At 51.6% G+C, this 22,500-nt stretch overlaps 1 protein-coding gene across 1 annotated transcript in view; it reads right to left on the bottom strand.

Moving 5' to 3' along the window:
- rasip1 (Ras interacting protein 1) overlaps positions 1 to 22,500 on the bottom strand; it is a 41,962-nt gene that overhangs the window by 14,584 nt on the left and 4,878 nt on the right. Inside the window, 5 exon segments of the mRNA XM_085979360.1 lie at positions 2,860 to 2,975; positions 6,034 to 6,197; positions 10,841 to 10,878; positions 12,998 to 13,660; positions 19,868 to 20,181. Coding sequence (XP_085835486.1) covers positions 2,860 to 2,975; positions 6,034 to 6,197; positions 10,841 to 10,878; positions 12,998 to 13,660; positions 19,868 to 20,181 — 1,295 coding nt within the window.

Below are 22,500 nucleotides of genomic sequence, written 5' to 3'. Positions count from 1 at the left end.
CTGTACAACTGCAGCAAGACATCCTTGTTCCTGTACTCGAATCCTCTCGCTACGAAGGCCAACATACCATTTGCCTTCTGAACCACCTGCTGCACCTACATGCTTACCTTCAGCGACTGGTGCACAAGGACACCCAGGTCTCGTTGCACTTCCCCTTCTCCCAATCCATTGCTGTTCAGATAATAATCTGCCTTCCTGTTTTTGCCACCAAAGTGGATAACCTCGCATTTATCCACATTATACTGCATCTGCCATGCATCTGCCCAATCGCCCAACCTGTCCAAATCGTACTGGAGTTTCTCGGCATCCTCCTCACAGCACACACGCCCACCCAGCTTTGTGTCATCTGCAAACTTGGAGATATTACATCTAGTTCCCCCGTCTAGATCATTAATATATATTGTGAATAGCTGGAGTCCAAGGACCGATCCCTGTGGTACCCCACTAGTCACTGCCTGCCACTCGGAAAAAGAGCCGTTTATTTGCTCTGGGTGTGGGTCTCGGTACCGCACTGGGTGAGACCGGCTCGCTCAGTACAGGCCGGGGATGGAGCCTGGGCCTTTCCTGCTGTGTGTGTGGGGGCTCTGTACCGCACTGGGTGAGACCGGCTCGCTCAGTACAGACCGGGATTGGAGCCAGGGGGCCTTTCCTGCTCTGGGTGTGGGTCTCAGTGCCGCACCGGGTGAGACCGACCGGCTCCCTCATCACAGGCCGGCGATGGAGCCTGGGACTTTCCTGCTCTGTGTGGGGTTCTGTTTCACACCGGGCGATGTATTGATGAGGTAATGCACAGACTGAGGATGTAATGCACATTCTGATGATGTAATGCACATCCTGATGATGTAATGCACATTCTGATGATGTAATACAAACATTGATGATGTAATACACACACTGAGGATGTAATGCACATACTGATGATGTAATGCACACCCCGATGATGTAATGCACATTCTGATGATGTAATGCACATTCTGATGATGTAATGCACATACTGATGTTGTAATACACGTACTGAGGATGTAATGCACATACTGATGATGTAATACACATACTGATGATGTAATACACATACTGAGGATGTAATGCACATTCTGGTGATGTAATGCACATTCTGATGATGTAATGCACATACTGATGATGTAATACACATACTGATGATGTAATGCACATTCTGATAATGTAAAACACATACTTAAAAAAAATTGTTTATGGGATGTAGGTGTTGCTGGCAAGGCCAGCATTTATTGCCCATCTCTAACTGATGATGTAATGCACATTCTGATGATGTAATGCTCATTCAGATGAGGTAATACACATACTGATGATGTAATACACACACTGATGATGTAATACACATTCTGATGAGGTAATGCACATTCTGATGATGTAATGCTCATTCAGATGAGGTAATACACATACTGATGATGTAATACACATACTAATGATGTAATACACATTCTGATGATGTAATGCACATTTGGATGATGTAAAACAAACACTCATAATGTAATACATATCCTGATTATATAATGCACACACTGATGATGTAATACACATAATGATGATGTAATGCACACACTGATGATGTAATACACATTCTGATGAGGTAATGCACATTCTGATGATGTAATGCTCATTCAGATGAGGTAATACACATACTGATGATGTAATACACATACTAATGATGTAATACACATTCTGATGATGTAATGCACATTTGGATGATGTAAAACAAACACTCATAATGTAATACATATCCTGATTATATAATGCACACACTGATGATGTAATACACATAATGATGATGTAATGCACACACTGATGATGTAATACACATTCTGATGAGGTAATGCACATTCTGATGATGTAATGCTCATTCAGATGAGGTAATGCACATTCTGATGATGTAATGCTCATTCAGATGAGGTAATACACATACTGATGATGTAATACACATACTAATGATGTAATACACATTCTGATGATGTAATGCACATTTGGATGATGTAAAACAAACACTCATAATGTAATACATATCCTGATTATATAATGCACACACTGATGATGTAATACACATAATGATGATGTAATGCACACACTGATGATGTAATGCACATTCTGATGATGTAATTCACATTATGATGATGTAATACAAACTCTGATGTAATACAAACACTGATGATGTAATGCACACACTGATGATATAATACACATTCTGATGATGTAATACAAACAGTGATGATGTATTACACATTCTGATGAGGTAATGCACATACTGATGATATAATACACATTCTGATGATGTAATTCAAACACTGATGATGTAATGCACATTCTGATGATATAATACACATTCTGATGATGTAATACACATTCTGATGATGTAATACAAACACCGATGATGTAATGCACATTCTGATGATGTAATGCACATGCTGATGATATAATAAACATTCTGATGATGTAATACACATTCTGATGATGTAATACACATTCTGATCATGTAATACAAACAGTGATGATGTAATACAAACATTGATGATGTAATACACATTCTGATGAGGTAATGCACACACTGATGATGTAATACACATTCTGATGATGTAATACACATTCTGATGATTTAATGCACACACTGATGATGTAATGCACACACTGATGATGTAATACACATTCTGATGATGTAATACACATTCTGATGATTTAATGCACACACTGATGATGTAATGCACACACTGATGATGCAATACAGTCTGATGATGTAATACACATCCTGACGATGTAATACACACACTGATGAGGTAATGCGGATTCTGATGATGTAATGGAGTGAAGAGATGCGACACGTGCACAGACCTTGGTGAGGTAGTACACGCACTGCTGGAAGGTGTACATGATAACCTCGTCCAGTAAGACCATGGCCTCCTCGCACGATTCAAAGTCTGTGGACAGCATGGGATCATGGGAGAAACCTGCTGGAACAGAAGTTAGCAGAGGAACAAGAGACACCGTGAAAACAGCACTGCACCAATCAAACCGACCAACACGAGACAGAGAGAGAGAGAGAGAGAGATAGAGAGAGGCAGAGAGAGAGACAGAGAGAGATAGACAGACAGAGAGAGATAGACAGAGAGACACAGAGAGAGAGAGAGACAGAGAGAGGCAGAGAGAGAGAGAGACAGAGAGAGAGAGAGAGACGGAGAGCGAGAGAGAGAGAGAGACAGAGAGAGAGACAGAGAGAGATAGACAGAGAGAGAGAGATAGACAGAGAGAGACAGAGAGAGGCAGAGAGAGAGACAGAGAGAGATAGACAGAGAGAGAGACAGACAGAGACAGAGAGACAGAGAAAGAGAGAGACATGGAGAGAGAAAGAGAGAGAGACAGAGAGAGAGAGACAGTGAGAGAGAAAGTGAGAGTGCGAGACAGAGAGAGAGTGAGAGAGAGAGAGAGAGAGAGAGAAAGTGAGAGAGAGAGAGACAGAGAGAGACAGAGAGAGATAGACAGAGAGAGAGAGAGAGACAGACAGAGAGAGACAGACAGAAAGAGAGACAGAGAGAGAGAGACAGACAGAGAGAGAGAGAGAGAGAGAGAGAAAGAGAGACACACGGAGAGAGAGAGAGAGAGACAGAGAGAGAGAGAGACACACACAGAGAGAGAAAGTGAGAGAGTGCGAGACAGAGAGCAAGAGAGAGAGACAGAGAAAAAAAGACAGTGAGGGAGAGAGAGATAGACAAAGACAGAGAGAGAGACAGAGAGAGACAAAGACAGAGAGAGAGACAGAGAGAGAAAGAGAGACAGAGAGAGACAGAGAGACAGAGAAAGAAAGACAGAGAGAGAGAGAGACAGAGAGAGAGACAGAGAGAGAAAGAGAGACAGAGAGAGAGACAGAGAGAGAGATGTAAGATTTCGCAAGAATTTCCGAAATTTCTACAGCCGGAGATTATATTTTTTGATTAAAGATAACCTGGGTAGAATATACCTTTAAATATCCAGGGCATCAAAATGGCCGTCAGACCTCGTGACAGAAGACAAAAGACAGTCTCTCTGCAAAGCACGGGCTGACAAAAAGGACTTGAAAGGCAACCTGTGTGTGTGCTGTGAAAAGGATAATCAAAGATGGCTGTCCGACCTCGTGGCAGAAGACACCACACAGCCTGTGTGCATATGAAAAGGAAAATCAAAGATGGCTGACAAAGGATTTAGCCAAACCCCATCACAGTCAATGGGGACAGTTTGGATTCCTTTTGTTCAGCCCAGATACATCTGGATTTGGGCGGGAAGATTTCGGCCCCAAATGGGGTATAAGATAGCTTCTCAAGAAGCCATCTCTCTCTCTCTCTGCAGCCTCACCTCCATGCCCCATCTACAACTCAGGAGCCCGCCCAAGGGAGTGGAATACCAGCAGTTACTTTTGAACACTGGGGTATTTCCATTTTCGGGGTGGTGAAGGATCTAACACCGCAAGGGCACGGAGCAGACGTTTCACTGGCGAGCATACATTTCTGGCCCATTACAAGGCAACTTAGAATAGGTATTAAGGGGTGGGAATTAAGGGGAATTTTGTTAAACTGTAATTTTAGTCAATTTTCCCTCGTTGTGTCTGTTTTCTCCTCCCCTATTAAGTAACAGTGTTGTACTAAGCAGAAGAGTGCTGTAGTAGACACTTAGGGGGAGAAATTGGGTGAGTAGCGCCACCTGTTAGCGCCTAAAGAGGCAGTCAGTGGCTGTAGCGCCACTGGCTGCGTCTCCGGCGATATTCAGTAGGGGCGCTAATGGTGGCGTTAGGCATTTGCGCTGCGCCGCCACCGATGATGTCATCGGTGTGCGCAGCACCCCATTCGTGCCCCGTTCGCGATATTTGGTAGCGAACGCCGCAGTGGCGCCGCTCGCTACCCGCGCCCGGTTCACGGGGCCTTACTGTGCCGGCAGCAGCGCAAGTTAAGGTGGAGGTGCGGGGCGGCCGCCTTTTCGGCGGCGGCCTGCCTGCACCTCCGTCCCCGGCCTCCTAACCCCCCCCCCCCGCGGCATTGCCGGTTGTTTCCCGAGAGCCCGGCACGTCTCCTTGGTGCCGGGCTCATTTGCCGGCACTCGCGAGCGGGGATTGCGCTGTTGCAGGCACCTCCCCCTGAACAGTGGGAGGAAGGCCTGCAGTACCGCAGCGTGCCGTGCCGCAGCGTGTGGCGCTGCGGCACGTTGCGCTGCGATAATCAGTTTCAGCGCCCGAAGAGGGACGCGGAGCGCCTCGAGCCTCGCCCCGTGTCCCTCGAGAGGCACTGAAACTGAATTTCTGGCGATCGGTATCACTCCGAGCGCTGCGCTAAATCCTGCGCTCAGGTGACTTTTGCGCCACTTTGGCGCCCCAACCCAATTTCTAGGCCTTAGTGTACTGTATTCAAATTGTTGCATTTAAGTAAAGGGGTGTTCTACTAAGCAGAAGGGTGCTGTAGTAGACGCCAAGTGCACTGTATCAAAAGTGCTGCATTTAAGTAAAGGGGTGTTCTACTAAGCAGAAGAGTGCTGTAGTAGACACCAAGTGTACTGTATTAAAAGTGCTGTATTTAAGTAAACGAGTGTTGCATTAAGCAAAAGAGTGCTGTAGTGGATAACAAGTGTATTGTGTTAAGTAAAAGTGCTGTATCGAGCACAGGTGTGTTGTATTCATTATTTTAAGTTGTTTCTTTTTGTTTCAATAATTACTGGTCTATTTTGCACCCAACCATGAGTCTCGTTTTCTGTCGACATCGCTACCGAATAAGTCCGGCGGTCAGAACCAGGAATAGGGGAGCGCTTTGAAACCGCACGGGGCTCTGGAGCAGCTCAAAGGCTTCTGACTGGCCAGAGACAATAACCCCATCCCCTTTTAGTAATTCCTACAGAGACAGAGAGAGAGACAGAGAGAGAGACAGAGAGAGAGAGAGAGACAGACAGAGAGAGAGACAGAGACAGACAGAGAGAGACAGAGAGACACACAGAGAGAGGAGCACGGAGCTGGGTGCTGTATGACGTGTGGCCCGCTGCCCATTCACCTACCCTCGGTATGCGTGCTCTCCCACTCCTTCTCCATCTCCGCAACCTTCCTCTGGGCAAAGTTCAGCAGCTCGATGGCGTTGGACATCCAGAACATGAGGGGTCGCAAGTCGGAGGTCACGTCCTCCATCCCACGTACGGGGGGCTGCTCGCCCTCCTGTGACAGGCTGGAGAGAGAAGTGGGGGTGGGTTAACTGGGTTAAACACTGCAACAGACACTGACATTACTGAATTAAAATTATTTGAAACTCTAACCCCCAACGCTCCGAGTCTGAAGGTCGTGGGTTTGAGCCCCCACTCCAGAGACCCGAACCCCATAATCCAGGCCCACACTCCCCCGGTGCCAGTACTGAGGGAGCGCTGCACTGTCGGAGGTAGATGTATATACTCTAGGACTCGAGCCCCATAATCCAGGCCCACACTCCCCGGTGCCAGTACTGAGGGAGCGCTGCACTGTCGGAGGTAGATGGATATACTCCAGGACTTGAGCCTCATAATCCAGGCCCACACTCCCCGATGCCAGTACTGAGGGAGCGCAGCACTGTCGGAGGTAGATGTATATACTCTAGGACTCGAGCCCCATAATCCAGGCCCACACTCCCCGGTGCCAGTACTGAGGGAGCGCTGCACTGTCGGAGGTAGATGTATATACTCTAGGACTTGAGCCCCATAATCCAGGCCCACACTCCCCGGTGCCAGTACTGAGGGAGCGCTGCACTGTCGGAGGTAGATGTATATACTCTAGGACTCGAGCCCCATAATCCAGGCCCACACTCCCCGGTGCCAGTACTGAGCGAGCGCTGCACTGTCGGAGGTAGATGTATATACTCTAGGACTCGAGCCCCATAATCCAGGCCCACACTCCCCGGTGCCAGTACTGAGGGAGTGCTGCACTGTCGGAGGTAGATGTATATACTCCAGGACTCGATCTCCATAATCCAGGCCTACACTCCCCGGTGCCAGTACTGAGGGAGTGCTGCACTGTCGGAGGTAGATGTATATACTCTAGGACTCGAGCCCCATAATACAGGCCCACACTCGCCGGTGCCAGTACTGAGGGAGTGCTCCACTGTCGGAGGTAGATGTATATACTCTAGGACTCGAGCCCCATAATCCAGGCCCACACTCCCCGGTGCCAGTACTGAGGGAGTGCTCCACTGTCGGAGGTAGATGTATATACTCTAGGACTCGAGCCCCATAATCCAGGCCCACACTCCCCGGTGCCAGTACTGAGAGAGCGCTGCACTGTCGGAGGTAGATGTATCTACTCTAGGACTCGAGCACCATAATCCAGGCCCACACTCCCCGGTGCCAGTACTGAGGGAGTGCTGCACTGTCGGAGGTAGATGTATATACTCTAGGACTTGAGCTCCATAATCCAGGCCCACACTCCCCGGTGCCAGTACTGAGAGAGCGCTGCACTGTCGGAGGTAGATGTATCTACTCTAGGACTCGAGCCCCATAATCCAGGCCCACACTCCCCGGTGCCAGTACTGAGGGAGTGCTGCACTGTCGGAGGTAGAAGTATATACTCTAGGACTCGAGCCCCATAATCCAGGCCCACACTCCCCGGTGCCAGTACTGAGAGAGCGCTGCACTGTCGGAGGTAGATGTATCTACTCTAGGACTCGAGCCCCATAATCCAGGCCCACACTCCCCGGTGCCAGTACTGAGAGAGCGCTGCACTGTCGGAGGTAGATGTATATACTCTAGGACTCGAGCCCCATAATCCAGGCCCACACTCCCCGGTGCCAGTACTGAGAGAGTGCTGCACTGTCGGAGGTAGATGTATATACTCTAGGACTCGAGCTCCATAATCCAGGCCCTCACTCCCCGGTGCCAGTACTGAGGGAGCGCTGCACTGTCGGAGGTAGATGTGTATACTCTAGGACTCGAGCTCCATAATCCAGGCCCACACTCCCCGGTGCCAGTACTGAGGGAGTGCTGCACTGTCGGAGGTAGATGTATATACTCTAGGACTCGAGCCCCATAATCCAGGCCCACACTCCCCGGTGCCAGTACTGAGGGAGCGCTGCACTGTCGGAGGTAGATGTATATACTCTAGGACTCGAGCCCCATAATCCAGGCCCACACTCCCCGGTGCCAGTACTGAGGGAGTGCTGCACTGTCGGAGGTAGATGTATATACTCTAGGACTCGAGCTCCATAATCCAGGCCCACACTCCCCGGTGCCAGTACTGAGGGAGCGCTGCACTGTCGGAGGTAGATGTATATACTCTAGGACTCGAGCTCCATAATCCAGGCCCACACTCCCCGGTGCCAGTACTGAGGGAGCGCTGCACTGTCGGAGGTAGATGTATATACTCTAGGACTCGAGCCCCATAATCCAGGCCCACACTCCCCGGTGCCAGTACTGAGGGAGCGCTGCACTGTCGGAGGTAGATGTATATACTCTAGGACTCGAGCCCCATAATCCAGGCCCACACTCCCCGGTGCCAGTACTGAGGGAGTGCTGCACTGTCGGAGGTAGATGTATATACTCTAGGACTCGAGCCCCATAATCCAGGCCCACACTCCCTGGTGCCAGTACTGAGGGAGTGCTGCACTGTCGGAGGTAGATGTATATACTCTAGGACTCGAGCCCCATAATCCAGGCCCACACTCCCCGGTGCCAGTACTGAGGGAGCGCTGCACTGTCGGAGGTAGATGTATATACTCTAGGACTCGAGCCCCATAATCCAGGCCCACACTCCCCGGTGCCAGTACTGAGGGAGCGCTGCACTGTCGGAGGTAGATGTATATACTCTAGGACTCGAGCCCCATAATCCAGGCCCACACTCCCCGGTGCCAGACTCAGGGAGCGCTGCACTGTCGGAGGTAGATGTATATACTCTAGGACTCGAGCCCCATAATCCAGGCCCACACTCCCCGGTGCCAGTCCTGAGGGAGTGCTGCACTGTCGGAGGGGCCGTCTTTCAGATGAGACGTTAAACCGAGGCCCCGTCTGCTCTCTCAGGTGGACGTAAAAGATCCCATGGTCACTATTGGAAGAAGGGCAGGCGGGAGCTCTCCCCGGTGTCCTGGGGCCAAGATTTATCCCTCAACCAGTATCACAAAAACAGATTATCTGGTCATTATCACATTGCTTTTTGTGGGAGCTTGCTGTGCGCAAATTGGCTGCCGCGTTTCCCACATTACAACCCTTCAAATGAAGGTCTTCATTGGCTGTAAAGTGCTTTGGGACGTCCTGGGGCTGTGAAAGGCTCTTCCAAACTATCCATCCTCTTCAAATCACTCCATGGCCCCTCGCCCCCCTCCCTATCTCTGTAACCTCCTCCAACCCCTACAATTCTCATCCTCCTGTTCAAATCCCTCCATGGCCCCTCGCCCCCCTCCCTATCTCTGTAACCTCCTCCAACCCCTACAATTCTCATCCTCCTGTTCAAATCCCTCCATGGCCCCTCGCCCCCTCCCTATCTCTGTAACCTCCTCCAGCCCCTACAATTCTCATCCTCCTGTTCAAATCCCTCCACGGCCCCTCGCCCCCTCCCTATCTCTGTAACCTCCTCCAGCCCCTACAATTCTCATCCTCCTGTTCAAATCCCTCCATGGCCCCTCGCCGCCTCCCTATCTCTGTAACCTCCTCCAGCCCTACAATTCTCATCCTCCTGTTCAAATCCCTCCATGGCCCTCGCCCCCTCCCTATCTCTGTAACCTCCTCCAGCCCTACAATTCTCATCCTCCTGTTCAAATCCCTCCATGGCCCTCGTCCCCTCCCTATCTCTGTAATCTCCTCCAGCCCCTACAATTCTCATCCTCCTGTTCAAATCCCTCCATGGCCCTCGCCCCCCTCCCTATCTCTGTAACCTCCTCCAACCCCTACAATTCTCATCCTCCTGTTCAAATCCCTCCATGGCCCCTCGCCCCCTCCCTATCTCTGTAACCTCCTCCAGCCCTACAATTCTCATCCTCCTGTTCAAATCCCTCCATGGCCCCTCGCCCCCTCCCTATCTCTGTAACCTCCTCCAGTCCCTACAATTCTCATCCTCCTGTTCAAATCCCTCCATGGCCCCTCGCCCCCTCCCTATCTCTATAACCTCCTCCACCCCCCTACAATTCTCATCCTCCTGTTCAAATCCCTCCATGGCCCCTCGCCCCCTCCCTATCTCTGTAACCTCCTCCAGCCCCTACAATTCTCATCCTCCTGTTCAAATCCCTCCATGGCCCTCGCCCCCCTCCCTATCTCTGTAACCTCCTCCAGCCCCTACAATTCTCATCCTCCTGTTCAAATCCCTCCATGGCCCTCGCCCACTCCCTATCTCTGTAACCTCCTCCAGCCCCTACAATTCTCATCCTCCTGTTCAAATCCCTCCATGGCCCCTCGCCCCCTCCCTATCTCTGTAACCTCCTCCAGCCCTACAATTCTCATCCTCCTGTTCAAATCCCTCCATGGCCCCTCGCCCCCTCCCTATCTCTGTAACCTCCTCCAGCCCCTACAATTCTCATCCTCCTGTTCAAATCCCTCCATGGCCCCTCGCCCCCTCCCTATCTCTGTAACCTCCTCCAGCCCTACAATTCTCATCCTCCTGTTCAAATCCCTCCATGGTCCCTCGCCCCCTCCCTATCTCTGTAACCTCCTCCAGCCCCTACAACCCTCCGAGATCTCTGCGCTCCTCCAATTCTGTGCTCTGGCGCAGCCCCGATTTTAATCAGTCCGCCATTGGCAGCCGCGCCATCAGCTGCCTGGGGAGCGCGACGGGGTCGGTGGCGCGGGAATGGTCTTGGTGGCAAGGGACCAAAGACGAACCAATCAGACGTAACGATGTCAACGTTTGCAATCCTGGCCTTACTTTTCAGGTTGTTTCTCTCCGATTTCTTTAATCTTCTCCTGGAAGGCAACATCAAAGCGTTAGCAGACCTCCCGTCTCAATGCTCATAGAAACATAGAAGATAGGAGCAGGAGTCGGCCATTCGGCCCCTCGAGCCCGCTCCGCCATTCAATGCGATCATGGCTGATCATCCAAATTCAGTACCCTGTCCCTGCCTTCTCCCCATATCCCTTGATCCCTTTAGCCTTAAGAAATATATCCAACTCCTTCTTGAATATATTTAATGAATTGGCCTCAACTGCCTTCTGTGGTAGAGAATTCCACAGGTTCACCACTCTCTGGGTGAAGAAATTCCTCCTCATCTCAGTCCTAAATGGCTTACCCCTTATCCTTAGACTGTGACCCCTGGTTCTGGACTCCCCGGCCATCGGGAACATCCTTCCTGCATCTAGTCTGTCTAGTCCTGTTAGAATTTTATAAGTTTCAATGAGATCCCCTCTCATTCTTCTAAACTCCAGTGAGTATAAGCCCAATCGACACAATCTCTCTTCATACGTCATTCCTGCCATCCCAGGTATCAGCCTGGTGAATCTTCGCTGCACTCCCTCCATGGCAAGAACATCCTTCCTCAGATAAGGTGACCAAAACTGCACACAATACTCAAGGTGTGGTCTCACCAAGGCCCTGTACAACTGCAGCAAGACATCCTTGTTCCTGTACTCAAACCCTCTCGCTACGAAGGCCAACATACCATTTGCCTTCTTAACCGCCTGCTGCACCTGCATGCTTACCTTCAGCGACTGGTGCACAAGGACACCCAGGTCTTGTCGCACTTCCCCTTCTCCCAATCTATTGCCATTCAGATAATAATCTGTCTTCCTGTTTTTGCCACCAAAGTGGATAACCTCGCATTTATCCACATTATACTGCATCTGCCATGCATCTGCCCAATCACCCAACCTGTCCAAATCATACTGGAGTTTCTCGGCATCCTCCTCACAGCACACACGCCCACCCAGCTTTGTGTCGTCTGCAAATTTGGAGATATTACATCGAGTTCCCTTGTCTAGATCATTAACATATATTGTGAATAACTGGGGTCCGAGCACCGATCCCTGCGGTACCCCACTAGTCACTGCCTGCCACTCGGAAAAAGACCCGTTTATTCCAACTCTTTGCTTCCTGTTTGCCAACCAGTTCTCTATCCAAGTCAGTACCTTGCCCCCAATCCCATGTGCCTTAACTTTTCACGCTAATCTCTTATGCGGGACCTTATCGAAAGCCTTCTGAAATTCCAAATACACCACATCCACTGGTTCTCCCTTATCTATTCTACCAGTTACATCCTCAAAAAATTCCAGTAGATTAGTCAAGCACGATTTACCTTTTGTAAATTCATGTTGACTTTGCCCGATCCTGTCACTGTTTCCCAAGTGTTCTGCTATTACATCTTTTATAATGGACTCTAGCATTTTCCCCACTACCGATGTCAGGCTAACCGGACTATAATTCCCCGTTTTCTCTCTACCACCTTTTTTGAATAGTGGGGTGACATTAGCTACCCTCCAATCCATGGGTACTGTTCCAGATTCCATCGAATGTTGGAAGGTGACCAGCAATGCATCTACTATTCTGTGTAACTGGCTCAAGGGGCTGAATGGACCTCCTCCTGTTCCTGTGTAACAGGCTCGAGGGGTCTGAATGGGCCTCCTCCTGTTCCTGTGTAACAGGCTCGAGGGGGCTGAATGGGCCTCCTCCTGTTCCTGTGTAACAGGCTCGAGGGGGCTGAATGGGCCTCCTCCTGTTCCTGTGTAACAGGCTCGAGGGGGCTGAATGGGCCTCCTCCTGCTCCTGTGTAACAGGCTCGAGGGGCTGAATGGACCTCCTCCTGTTCCTGTGTAACAGGCTCGAGGGGGCTGAATGGACCTTCTCCTGTTCCTGTGTAACAGGCTCGAGGGGCTGAATGGGCCTCCTCCTGTTCCTGTGTAACAGGCTCGAGGGGGCTGAATGGGCCTCCTCCTGCTCCTGTGTAACAGGCTCGAGGGGCTGAATGGACCTCCTCCTGTTCCTGTGTAACAGGCTCGAGGGGGCTGAATGGACCTTCTCCTGTTCCTGTGTAACAGGCTCGAGGGGCTGAATGGGCCTCCTCCCCTCCTGCAATGCAAGCCTCCTACTCACCCAGGTCGCTGTCTTGAGCAGGTTGGCGATCTTCAGCAGCAGAGTGGGCAGGTGGCGGGGCTCCAGCACGTCGACCGAATACTGGACGCAAATGGCGAAGAGGTAGGCCGGAGCCAGCTTGAAGTGGTCGCCGCCCTCGCCGTCGTCGTGGCATCCGGCCCGGCCCACGATCTCCTCCAGCAGCCGCCCTTCCTCCTCCTCCTCCGGCCTGTACCTCAGCACCAGCTCCCGGCTGCCCAGGTAGGCCCGCAGGGCCTCTTGGTCCTCCTGCAGGGCCCGGCCGCACATCAGGCAGGAGAAGGCCTCCCGCAGGCCCCGGGGGCAGGCGGGGGCCGGGAGCCAGGCCGGCCAGGAGCTGGAGGCCCGGGGGTCCTTGTACATCAGCAGGACGTGCTCGCCCAGGCCCAGCAGGTCGCCGGGGAAGAGCTCCGACTCCGTCTGCAGCAAGCCCCCGTTGCGAGTGACCCGGGCCCCTCTGTAGGCCCGGACGAGCGCCGCCGCCCGCCGCCCCGGGTACTCGACCCGCCGCACGCAGCAGTGGCGGGGCAGGATGTCGGGGGCGCACAGGGCCGTGTCCACGCGCTCCCCTCCGCTGCCGCCCGCTGCCCTGCTCCCCCGTCCAAAGACGTGCTTCTTGCTGCCCATCAGGTGCAGCACCAGATCCTGCGGAGGAGAAGATTGCACAGGGTTACGTACGGCACAGAAACAGGCTATTCTTCCCAACCAGTCCATTCCGGCCTTTATGCTCCACTCGAGCCTCCTCCCATCTTTCCTCATCCAACTCTATCAGCGTAACCCTCTATTCCCTTCTCCCTCATATGCTTATCCAACCTCCCCTTAAATGCATCTATACACTTCCCTTCATCCATAAGAACATAAGAAATGGGAGCAGGAATAGGCCACTTGGCCCCTCGAGCCTGCTCCGCCATTCAATGAGATTGAAGTAGCCAAATTACTATTGTACCTTAGTTTGTATGTTAGAATATGTATAATTTAGTTTTAATGTTAGAATATGTATAATGCAGCACCAATGCAGCACTCAGCAAAGGTCCCGGCAGACTGGAAAACTGCTAATGTAACGCCCTTATTTAAAAAGGGCAGTAGACAGAAGGCTGGAAACTATAGACCGGTTAGCCTATCATCTGTGGTAGGTAAAATTTTGGAGTCCATTATTAAGGAGACAGTAACAGGACATTTGGATAATCATAATTTAATAGGACAAAGTCAGCATGGTTTTATGAAGGGGAAGTCATGTTTGACAAATTTGCTGGAGTTCTTTGAGGAAGTAACATATAGGGTGGATAAAGGGGAACCAGTGGACGTAGTGTATTTAGACTTCCAAAAGGCATTTGACAAGGTGCCACACAAAAGATTATTGCTTAAGATAAAAAATCACGGGATTGGGGGTAATATTCTGGCATGGATAGAGGATTGGCTATCTAACAGAAGGCAGAGAGTTGGGATAAATGGTTCATTCTCAGACTGGCAATCAGTAACTAGTGGTGTTCCACAGGGGTCAGTGCTGGGTCCCCAACTCTTTACAATCTATATTAACGATTTGGAGGAGGGGACCGAGTGTAACATATCAAAGTTTGCAGATGATACTAAGATGGGAGAGAAAGTAGTGAGTGAGGAGGACATAAAAAACCTGCAAGGGGACATAGACAGGCTAAGTAAGTGGGCAGAGATTTGGCAGATGGAATACAATACTGGAAAGTGTGAGGTTATGCACTTTGGCAGGAAAAATCGTAGAGCAAGTTATTATCTTAATGGCAAGAAACTGGAAAGTACTGAAGTACAAAGGGATCTGGGGGTCCTGGTGCACGAAACTCAAAAGGTTAGTATGCAGGTGCAGCAAGTGATTAAGAAGGCCAATGGAATGTTGGCTTTCATTGCTAGGGGGATAGAATATAAAAATAGGGAGGTATTGCTTCAGTTGTACAAGGTATTGGTGAGACCGCACCTGGAATACTGCATACAGTTTTGGTGTCCATACTTAAGAAAAGACATACTTGCTCTCGAGTCAGTACAAAGAAGGTTCACTTGGTTAATCCCGGGGATGAGGGGATGGACATATGAGGAGAGGTTGAGTAGATTGGGACTCTACTCATTGGAGTTCAGAAGAATGAGAGGCGATCTTATTGAAACATATAAGATTGTGAAGGGGTTGGATCGGGTGGATGCGGGGAGGATGTTCCAGATAATGGGTGAAACTAGAACTAGGGGGCATAGTCTTAGAATAAGGGGCTGCTCTTTCAAAACTGAGATGAGGAGGAACTACTTCACTCAGAGGGTGGTAGGTCCATGGAATATGCTGCCCCAAAAAGCTGTAGAAACTACATCATTACATAAATTTAAAACAGAAATAGACAGTTTCCTAGAAGTAAAGGGAATTAAGGGTTACGGGGAGCGGGCAGGAATTTGGACATGAGTCTAGGTTCGGATCGGTCATGGCCCTGTGGGTAGCGGAGCGGGCCCAGGGGCCGTGTAGCCTGATCCTGCTCCTATTTCGTGTGTCTAATTCTGTTAGATTCAGGAGATGGTTCTGTGATAGTAGATTGGCGGTTAGGATCAGATCAGCCATGATCTTATTGAATGGCGGAGCAGGCTCGAGGGGCCGATTGGCCTACTCCTGCTCCTATTTCTTATGTTCTTACCCTGAGTTAAACGATATAGAGGTCTGTATATTGCCTTTACCCAGCTAAGTTTTAAAACATGATTAAGTGACTTCAAATGCTGAGAGATTAAACTGCAGAACAACTCATGGGAAGATTGAGGAGGATGTCTGTTTGGCCAGGCGAGGCAACACATATGCGAGATAACGCACGTAAGAATTCGTTTGTTGTAAATCACAACAGGGTTCTATTCTTCAAAGTATGGTGGGACTAATCAGAATGTGCTTGCTTTGCAGAGGTAACCCGAGATGAGGCCAAAAGTCTATGCTTTGCACGCCTTAACGAGGACTGTTAGCTTACGAAAACATGTAACAAGCAAAACCACCTGGCTACGGGCAAATGGATGGTTGTAGAGCAATTAAGATGAGGCCCACGGTCACAGGAGGGTAACGGGACCGACCGATAACAGAAATGTGGGATTTGTGGGCGGCAAAAAGATGAAATGTCACGGTTTATAATTGCCATTTAGCTATAGCTCTGTATATGCTGATAAGCTTTACCCCCGCCCCTGGGGCAGGGGTTTGATTTTTTGTATAACTGTGATTGTTGCTAGGGAATCGGTGGAGTCGGATCTGAGAGGGGTCTCAGAAGGTTCTCCCCAGGCCTGTGAATAAAGACCGTTTTGAACCATCCTTCACTCGAAGTCTGTCATCTGCACCAAAGCTAAGCGTCGACTCTGTATATCACTTAGTCCGCTCTGAGGGGGAAAGGGTTAAGTGTCGACCTGGCACAACACCAGGTCCACTTTTCAGGATACAACAGAGATCGTGGCTGATCTTGGGCTCAAAGCCCTGCCCGCTCCCCATAACCCTTCACTCCCTTATCTTGCAAAAATCTGTCTATCTCCACCTTAAATGTATTTAATGACCCAGCCTCCACAGCTCTCTGGGGCAGAGAATTCCACAGATTTACGACCCTCTGAGAGAAGAAATTCCTCCTCGTCTCAGTCCTAAAAGGGCGACCCTTTATTCTGAGACTGTGCCCCCGAGTTCTAGATTTCCCCACGAGGGGAAACATCCTCTCCGCATCTACCTTGTCGAGCCCCCTCAGTATCCTATATGTTTCAATAAGATCACCTCTCGTTCTTCTAAACTCCAATGAGTAGAGGCCCAACCTGCTCAACCTTTCCTCATAAGTCAACCCCCTCATCTCCGGAATCAACCTCGTGAATCGTCTCTGAACTGCCTCCAATGCAAGTATATCCTTCCTTAAATAAGGAGGTCAAAACTGTGCTCAGTACTCCAGGTGTGGTCTCACCAATACCCTGTACAGTTGTAGCAGGACTTCCCTGCTTTTATACTCCAACCCCCTTGAAATAAAGGCCAACATTTCATTTGCGTTTTTGATTTCTTGCTGTACCTGCATGCCAACTTTTTGTTCCACATTCTCACCACTCTCTGTGTAAAGAAGTTTCTCCTGAGTTCCCTATTGGATTTCTTGGTGACTATCTTATATTGTGCTTGATGGGGACAGTGTAGAGGGGGCTTTACTCTGTGTCTAACCCCATGCTGTACCTGCCCTGGGAGTGTATGATGGGACAGTGTAGAGGGAGCTTTACTCTGTATCTAACCCGTGCTGTACCTGCCCTGGGAGTGTTTGATGGGACAGTGTAGAGGGAGCTTTACTCTGTATCTAACCCCATGCTGTACCTGCCCTGGGAGTGTTTGATGGGACAGTGTAGAGGGAGCTTTACTCTGTATCTAACCCGTGCTGTACCTGCCCTGGGAGTGTTTGATGGGACAGTGTAGAGGGAGCTTTACTCTGTATCTAACCCCGTGCTGTACCTGCACTGGGAGTGTTTGATGGGGACAGTGTAGAGGGGGCTTTACTCTGTATCTAACCCGTGCTGTACCTGCCCTGGGAGTGTTTGATGGGACAGTGTAGAGGGAGCTTTACTCTGTATCTAACCCGTGCTGTACCTGCCCTGGGAGTGTTTGATGGGACAGTGTAGAGAGAGCTTTACTCTGTATCTAACCCCGTGCTGTACCTGCCCTGCGAGTGCTTGATGGGGACAGTGTAGAGGGAGCTTTACTCTGTATCTAACCCGTGCTGTACCTGCCCTGGGAGTGTTTGATGGGACAGTGTAGAGGGAGCTTTACTCTGTATCTAACCCCGTGCTGTACCTGCCCCGGGACTGTTTGATGGGACAGTGTAGAGGGAGCTTTACTCTGTATCTAAACCTGTGCTGTACCTGCCCTGGGAGTGTTTGATGGGACAGTGCAGAGGGAGCTTTACTCTGTATCTAACCCGTGCTGTACCTGCCCTGGGAGTGTTTGCTGGGACAGTGTAGAGGGAGCTTTACTCTGTATCTAACCCCGTGCTGTACCTGCCCTGGGAGTGTTTGATGGGACAGTGTAGAGAGAGCTTTACTCTGTATCTAACCCGTGCTGTACCTGCCCTGGGAGTGTTTGATGGGACAGTGTAGAGGGAGCTTTACTCTGTATCTAACCCGTGCTGTACCTGCCCTGGGACTGTTTGATGGGACAGTGTAGAGGGAGCTTTACTCTGTATCTAACCCGTGCTGTACCTGCCCTGGGAGTGTTTGACGGGACAGTGTAGAGGGAGCTTTACTCTGTATCTAACCCGTGCTGTACCTGCCCTGGGAGTGTTTGATGGGACAGTGTAGAGGGAGCTTTACTCTGTATCTAACCCCGTGCTGTACCTGCCCTGGGAGTGTTCAATGGGACAGTGTAGAGGGAGCTTTACTCTGTATCTAACCCCGTGCTGTACCTGCCCTGGGAGTGTTTGATGGGACAGTGTAGAGGGAGCTTTACTCTGTATCTAACCCGTGCTGTACCTGCCCTGGGAGTGTTTGATGGGACAGTGTAGAGGGAGCTTTACTCTGTATCTAACCCCGTGCTGTACCTGCCCTGGGAGTGTTTGATGGGACAGTGTAGAGGGAGCTTTACTCTGTATCTAACCCCGTGCTGTACCTGCCCTGGGAGTGTTTGATGGGACAGTGTAGAGGGAGCTTTACTCTGTATCTAACCCCGTGCTGTACCTGCCCTGGGAGTGTTTGATGGGACAGTGTAGAGGGAGCTTTACTCTGTATCTAACCCCGTGCTGTACCTGCCCTGGGAGTGTTTGATGGGACAGTGTAGAGGGAGCTTTACTCTGTATCTAACCCCATGCTGTACCTGCCCTGGGAGTGTTCGATGGGACAGTGTAGAGGGAGCTTTACTCTGTATCTAACCCCGTGCTATACCTGCCCTGGGAGTGTTTGATGGGATAGTCTAGAGGGAGCTTTACTCTGTATCTAACCCGTGCTGTAGCTGCCCTGGGAGTGTTTGATGGGACAGTGTAGAGGGAGCTTTACTCTGTATCTAACCCCGTGCTGTACCTGCCCCGGGAGTGTTTGATGGGACAGTGTAGAGGGAGCTTTACTCTGTATCTAAACCTGTGCTGTACCTGCCCTGGGAGTGTTTGATGGGACAGTGTAGAGGGAGCTTTACTCTGTATCTAACCCCGTGCTGTACCTGCCCTGGGAGTGTTTGATGGGACAGTGTAGAGGGAGCTTTACTCTGTATCTAACCCCATGCTGTACCTGCCCTGGGAGTGTTCGATGGGACAGTGTAGAGGGAGCTTTACTCTGTATCTAACCCCGTGCTGTACCTGCCCTGGGAGTGTTTGATGGGATAGTCTAGAGGGAGCTTTACTCTGTATCTAACCCGTGCTGTACCTGCCCTGGGAGTGTTTGATGGGGACAGTGTAGAGGGAGCTTTACTCTGTATCTGACCCCGCGCTGTACCTGCCCTGGGAGTGTTTGATGGGACAGTGTAGAGGGAGCTTTACTCTGTATCTAACCCCGTGCTTTACCTGCCCAGGGAGTGTTTGATGGGACAGTGTAGAGGGAGCTTTACTCTGTATCTAACCCCGTGCTGTACCTGCCCTGGGAGTGTTTGATGGGACAGTGTAGAGGGAGCTTTACTCTGTATCTGACCCCGTGCTGTACCTGCCCTGGGAGTGTTTGATGGGACAGTGTAGAGGGAGCTTTACTCTGTATCTAACCCCGTGCTGTACCTGCCCAGGGAGTGTTTGATGGGACAGTGTAGAGGGAACTTCACTCTGTATCTAACCCCGTGCTGTACCTGCCCTGGGAGTGTTTGATGGGGACAGTGTAGAGGGAGCTTTACTCTGTATCTAACCCCGTGCCCCTGGGAGTCTTGGACGGGACAGTGTTGAGGGAACATCTCACCTGCTTCTCGTCGTAGCCTTGGAGGAGCAGGAAGTAGGGGAGGTCGGAGGGCGGTCGGACGAGGGTCTGGGCCATCTGCTCGAGGGTGAGGTCCTGGTCCTGGTTCTCTGCCCCCGAGGCCTCGGGCCCCTCTCTCTCGCCAGGGTCAAGCAGCAACATGCTCTTGATGCTCTTCCTCTCCTTCTTAGGCTGCCCGCTGAGGTTGGCCTCGCTGATGCTCCGGCGGAGGGTCGCGCTCTCCGTCTGCGCCGTCGCCGCCCTCGGGGTCACCCGGGCGCGGCTGAGCTGTAGCTTTCGGGCCTGGGCGTTGATTCCTGGGTCGATCCGGGAGAGGTGGGGGACGGGGTGGGGGTGGGGGGGAAAGGGAGAGACACAAGGTTATTCCGAGCCGGAAATACCTGAGGGGCGAAGGGTGACATGTCGGCGCGGGAGTGACGTCCTTTCGCCCGTACTCTCTCTCTTCCTAGCTCTCACCCACCTTCTCTCTCTCCCATCCTCTCTCTCACCGTCTCTCTCTCTCTCTCTCTCTCATCTTCTCTCTCTCCCATCCTCTCTCTCACCTTCTCTCTCTCTCTCTCTCACCTTCTCTCTCTCTCTCTCTCACCTTCTCTCTCTCTCTACCACCTTCTCTCTCTCCCATTTTCTCTCTGCCACCTTCTCTCTCTCATCTTCTCTCTCTCCCACCTTCTCTCTCTCTCATCTTCTCTCTCTCCCATCCTCTCTCTCACCTTCTCTCCCGTTTTCACTCACCCACCTTCTCTCTCTCACCTTCTCTCTCTCTCTACCACCTTCTCTCTCTCTCACCTTCTCTCTCTCCCATTTTCACTCACCCACCTTCTCTTTCTCCCATCCTCTCTCCCACCTTCTCTCTCTCTCTACCACCTTCTCTCTCTCGCTACCACCTTCTCTCCCTCCTCTCCCTCCCTCTCTCTCTGTCCTTTCCCATTCAGCCCCTGTGCTGTCTCTGAAAGTGAAGGTGGGTAGGTGGGGTTGAGGGATATGGGGAGAAGGTGGGTGGGTGGGGTTTAGCGATATGGGAGAAGATGGGTAGGTGGGGTTGGGGATATGGGGAGAAGGTGGGTAGGTGGGGTTGGGGATATGGGGAGAAGGTGGGTAGGTGGGGTTGGGGATATGGGGAGAAGGTGGGTGGGTGGGGTTGGGGGATATGGGGAGAAGGTGGGTAGGTGGGGTTGGGGGATATGGGGAGAAGGTGGGTAGGTGGGGTTGGGGGATATGGGGAGAAGGTGGGTAGGTGGGGTTGGGGATATGGGGAGAAGGTGGGTAGGTGGGGTTGGGGGATATGGGGAGAAGGTGGGTGGGTGGGGTTGGGGGATATGGGGAGAAGGTGGGTAGGTGGGGTTGGGGGATATGGGGAGAAGGTGGGTAGGTGGGGTTGGGGGATATGGGGAGAAGGTGGGTAGGTGGGGTTGGGGGATATGGGGAGAAGGTGGGTAGGTGGGGTTGGGGGATATGGGGAGAAGGTGGGTAGGTGGGGTTGGGGATATGGGGAGAAGGTGGGTAGGTGGGGTTGGGGGATATGGGGAGAAGGTGGGTAGGTGGGGTTGGGGATATGGGGAGAAGGTGGGTAGGTGGGGTTGGGGATATGGGGAGAAGGTGGGTAGGTGGGGTTGGGGGATATGGGGAGAAGGTGGGTGGGTGGGGTTGGGGGATATGGGGAGAAGGTGGGTAGGTGGGGTTGGGGATATGGGGAGAAGGTGGGTGGATATGGGGAGAAGGTGGGTGGGTGGGGTTGGGGGATATGGGGAGAAGGTGGGTAGGTGGGGTTGGGGATATGGGGAGAAGGTGGGTAGGTGGGGTTGGGGGATATGGGGAGAAGGTGGGTAGGTGGGGTTGAGGGATATGGGGAGAAGGTGGGTAGGTGGGGTTGGGGATATGGGGAGAAGGTGGTAGGTGGGGTTGGGGGATATGGGGAGAAGGTGGGTAGGTGGGGTTGGGGGATATGGGGAGAAGGTGGGTAGGTGGGGTTGGGGATATGGGGAGAAGGTGGGTAGGTGGGGTTGGGGATATGGGGAGAAGGTGGGTAGGTGGGGTTGGGGATATGGGGAGAAGGTGGGTAGGTGGGGTTGGGGGATATGGGGAGAAGGTGGGTGGGTGGGGTTGGGGGTATGGGGAGAAGGTGGGTAAGTGGGGTTGGGGATATGGGGAGAAGGTGGGTAGGTGGGGTTGGGGGATATGGGGAGAAGGTGGGTAGGTGGGGTTGGGGGGATATGGGGAGAAGGTGGGTAGGTGGGGTTGGGGATATGGGGAGAAGGTGGGTAGGTGGGGTTGGGGATATGGGGAGAAGGTGGGTAGGTGGGGTTGGGGGATATGGGGAGAAGGTGGGTAGGTGGGGTGGGGATATGGGGAGAAGGTGGGTAGGTGGGGTTGGGGATATGGGAGAAGGTGGGTGGGTGGGTTGGGGGATATGGGGAGAGGTGGGTGGTGGGGTTGGGGGATATGGGGAGAAGGTGGGTAGGTGGGGTTGGGGTATGGGGAGAGGTGGGTAGGTGGGGTTGGGGATATGGGGAGAAGGTGGGGTGGGTGGGGTTGTGGGGGATATGGGGAGAGGTGGGTAGGTGGGGGTTGGGGATATGGGGAGAAGGTGGGTAGGTGGGGTTGGGGTTATGGGGAGA

Source organism: Somniosus microcephalus, unplaced genomic scaffold, assembly GCF_052327205.1.
Source record: "Somniosus microcephalus isolate GS21.2 unplaced genomic scaffold, FLI_Smic_1.0 unresolved_chr9, whole genome shotgun sequence".
Taxonomy (NCBI): Eukaryota; Metazoa; Chordata; class Chondrichthyes; order Squaliformes; family Somniosidae; genus Somniosus; species Somniosus microcephalus.
This window is presented reverse-complemented; position numbering and strand designations above follow the sequence as displayed.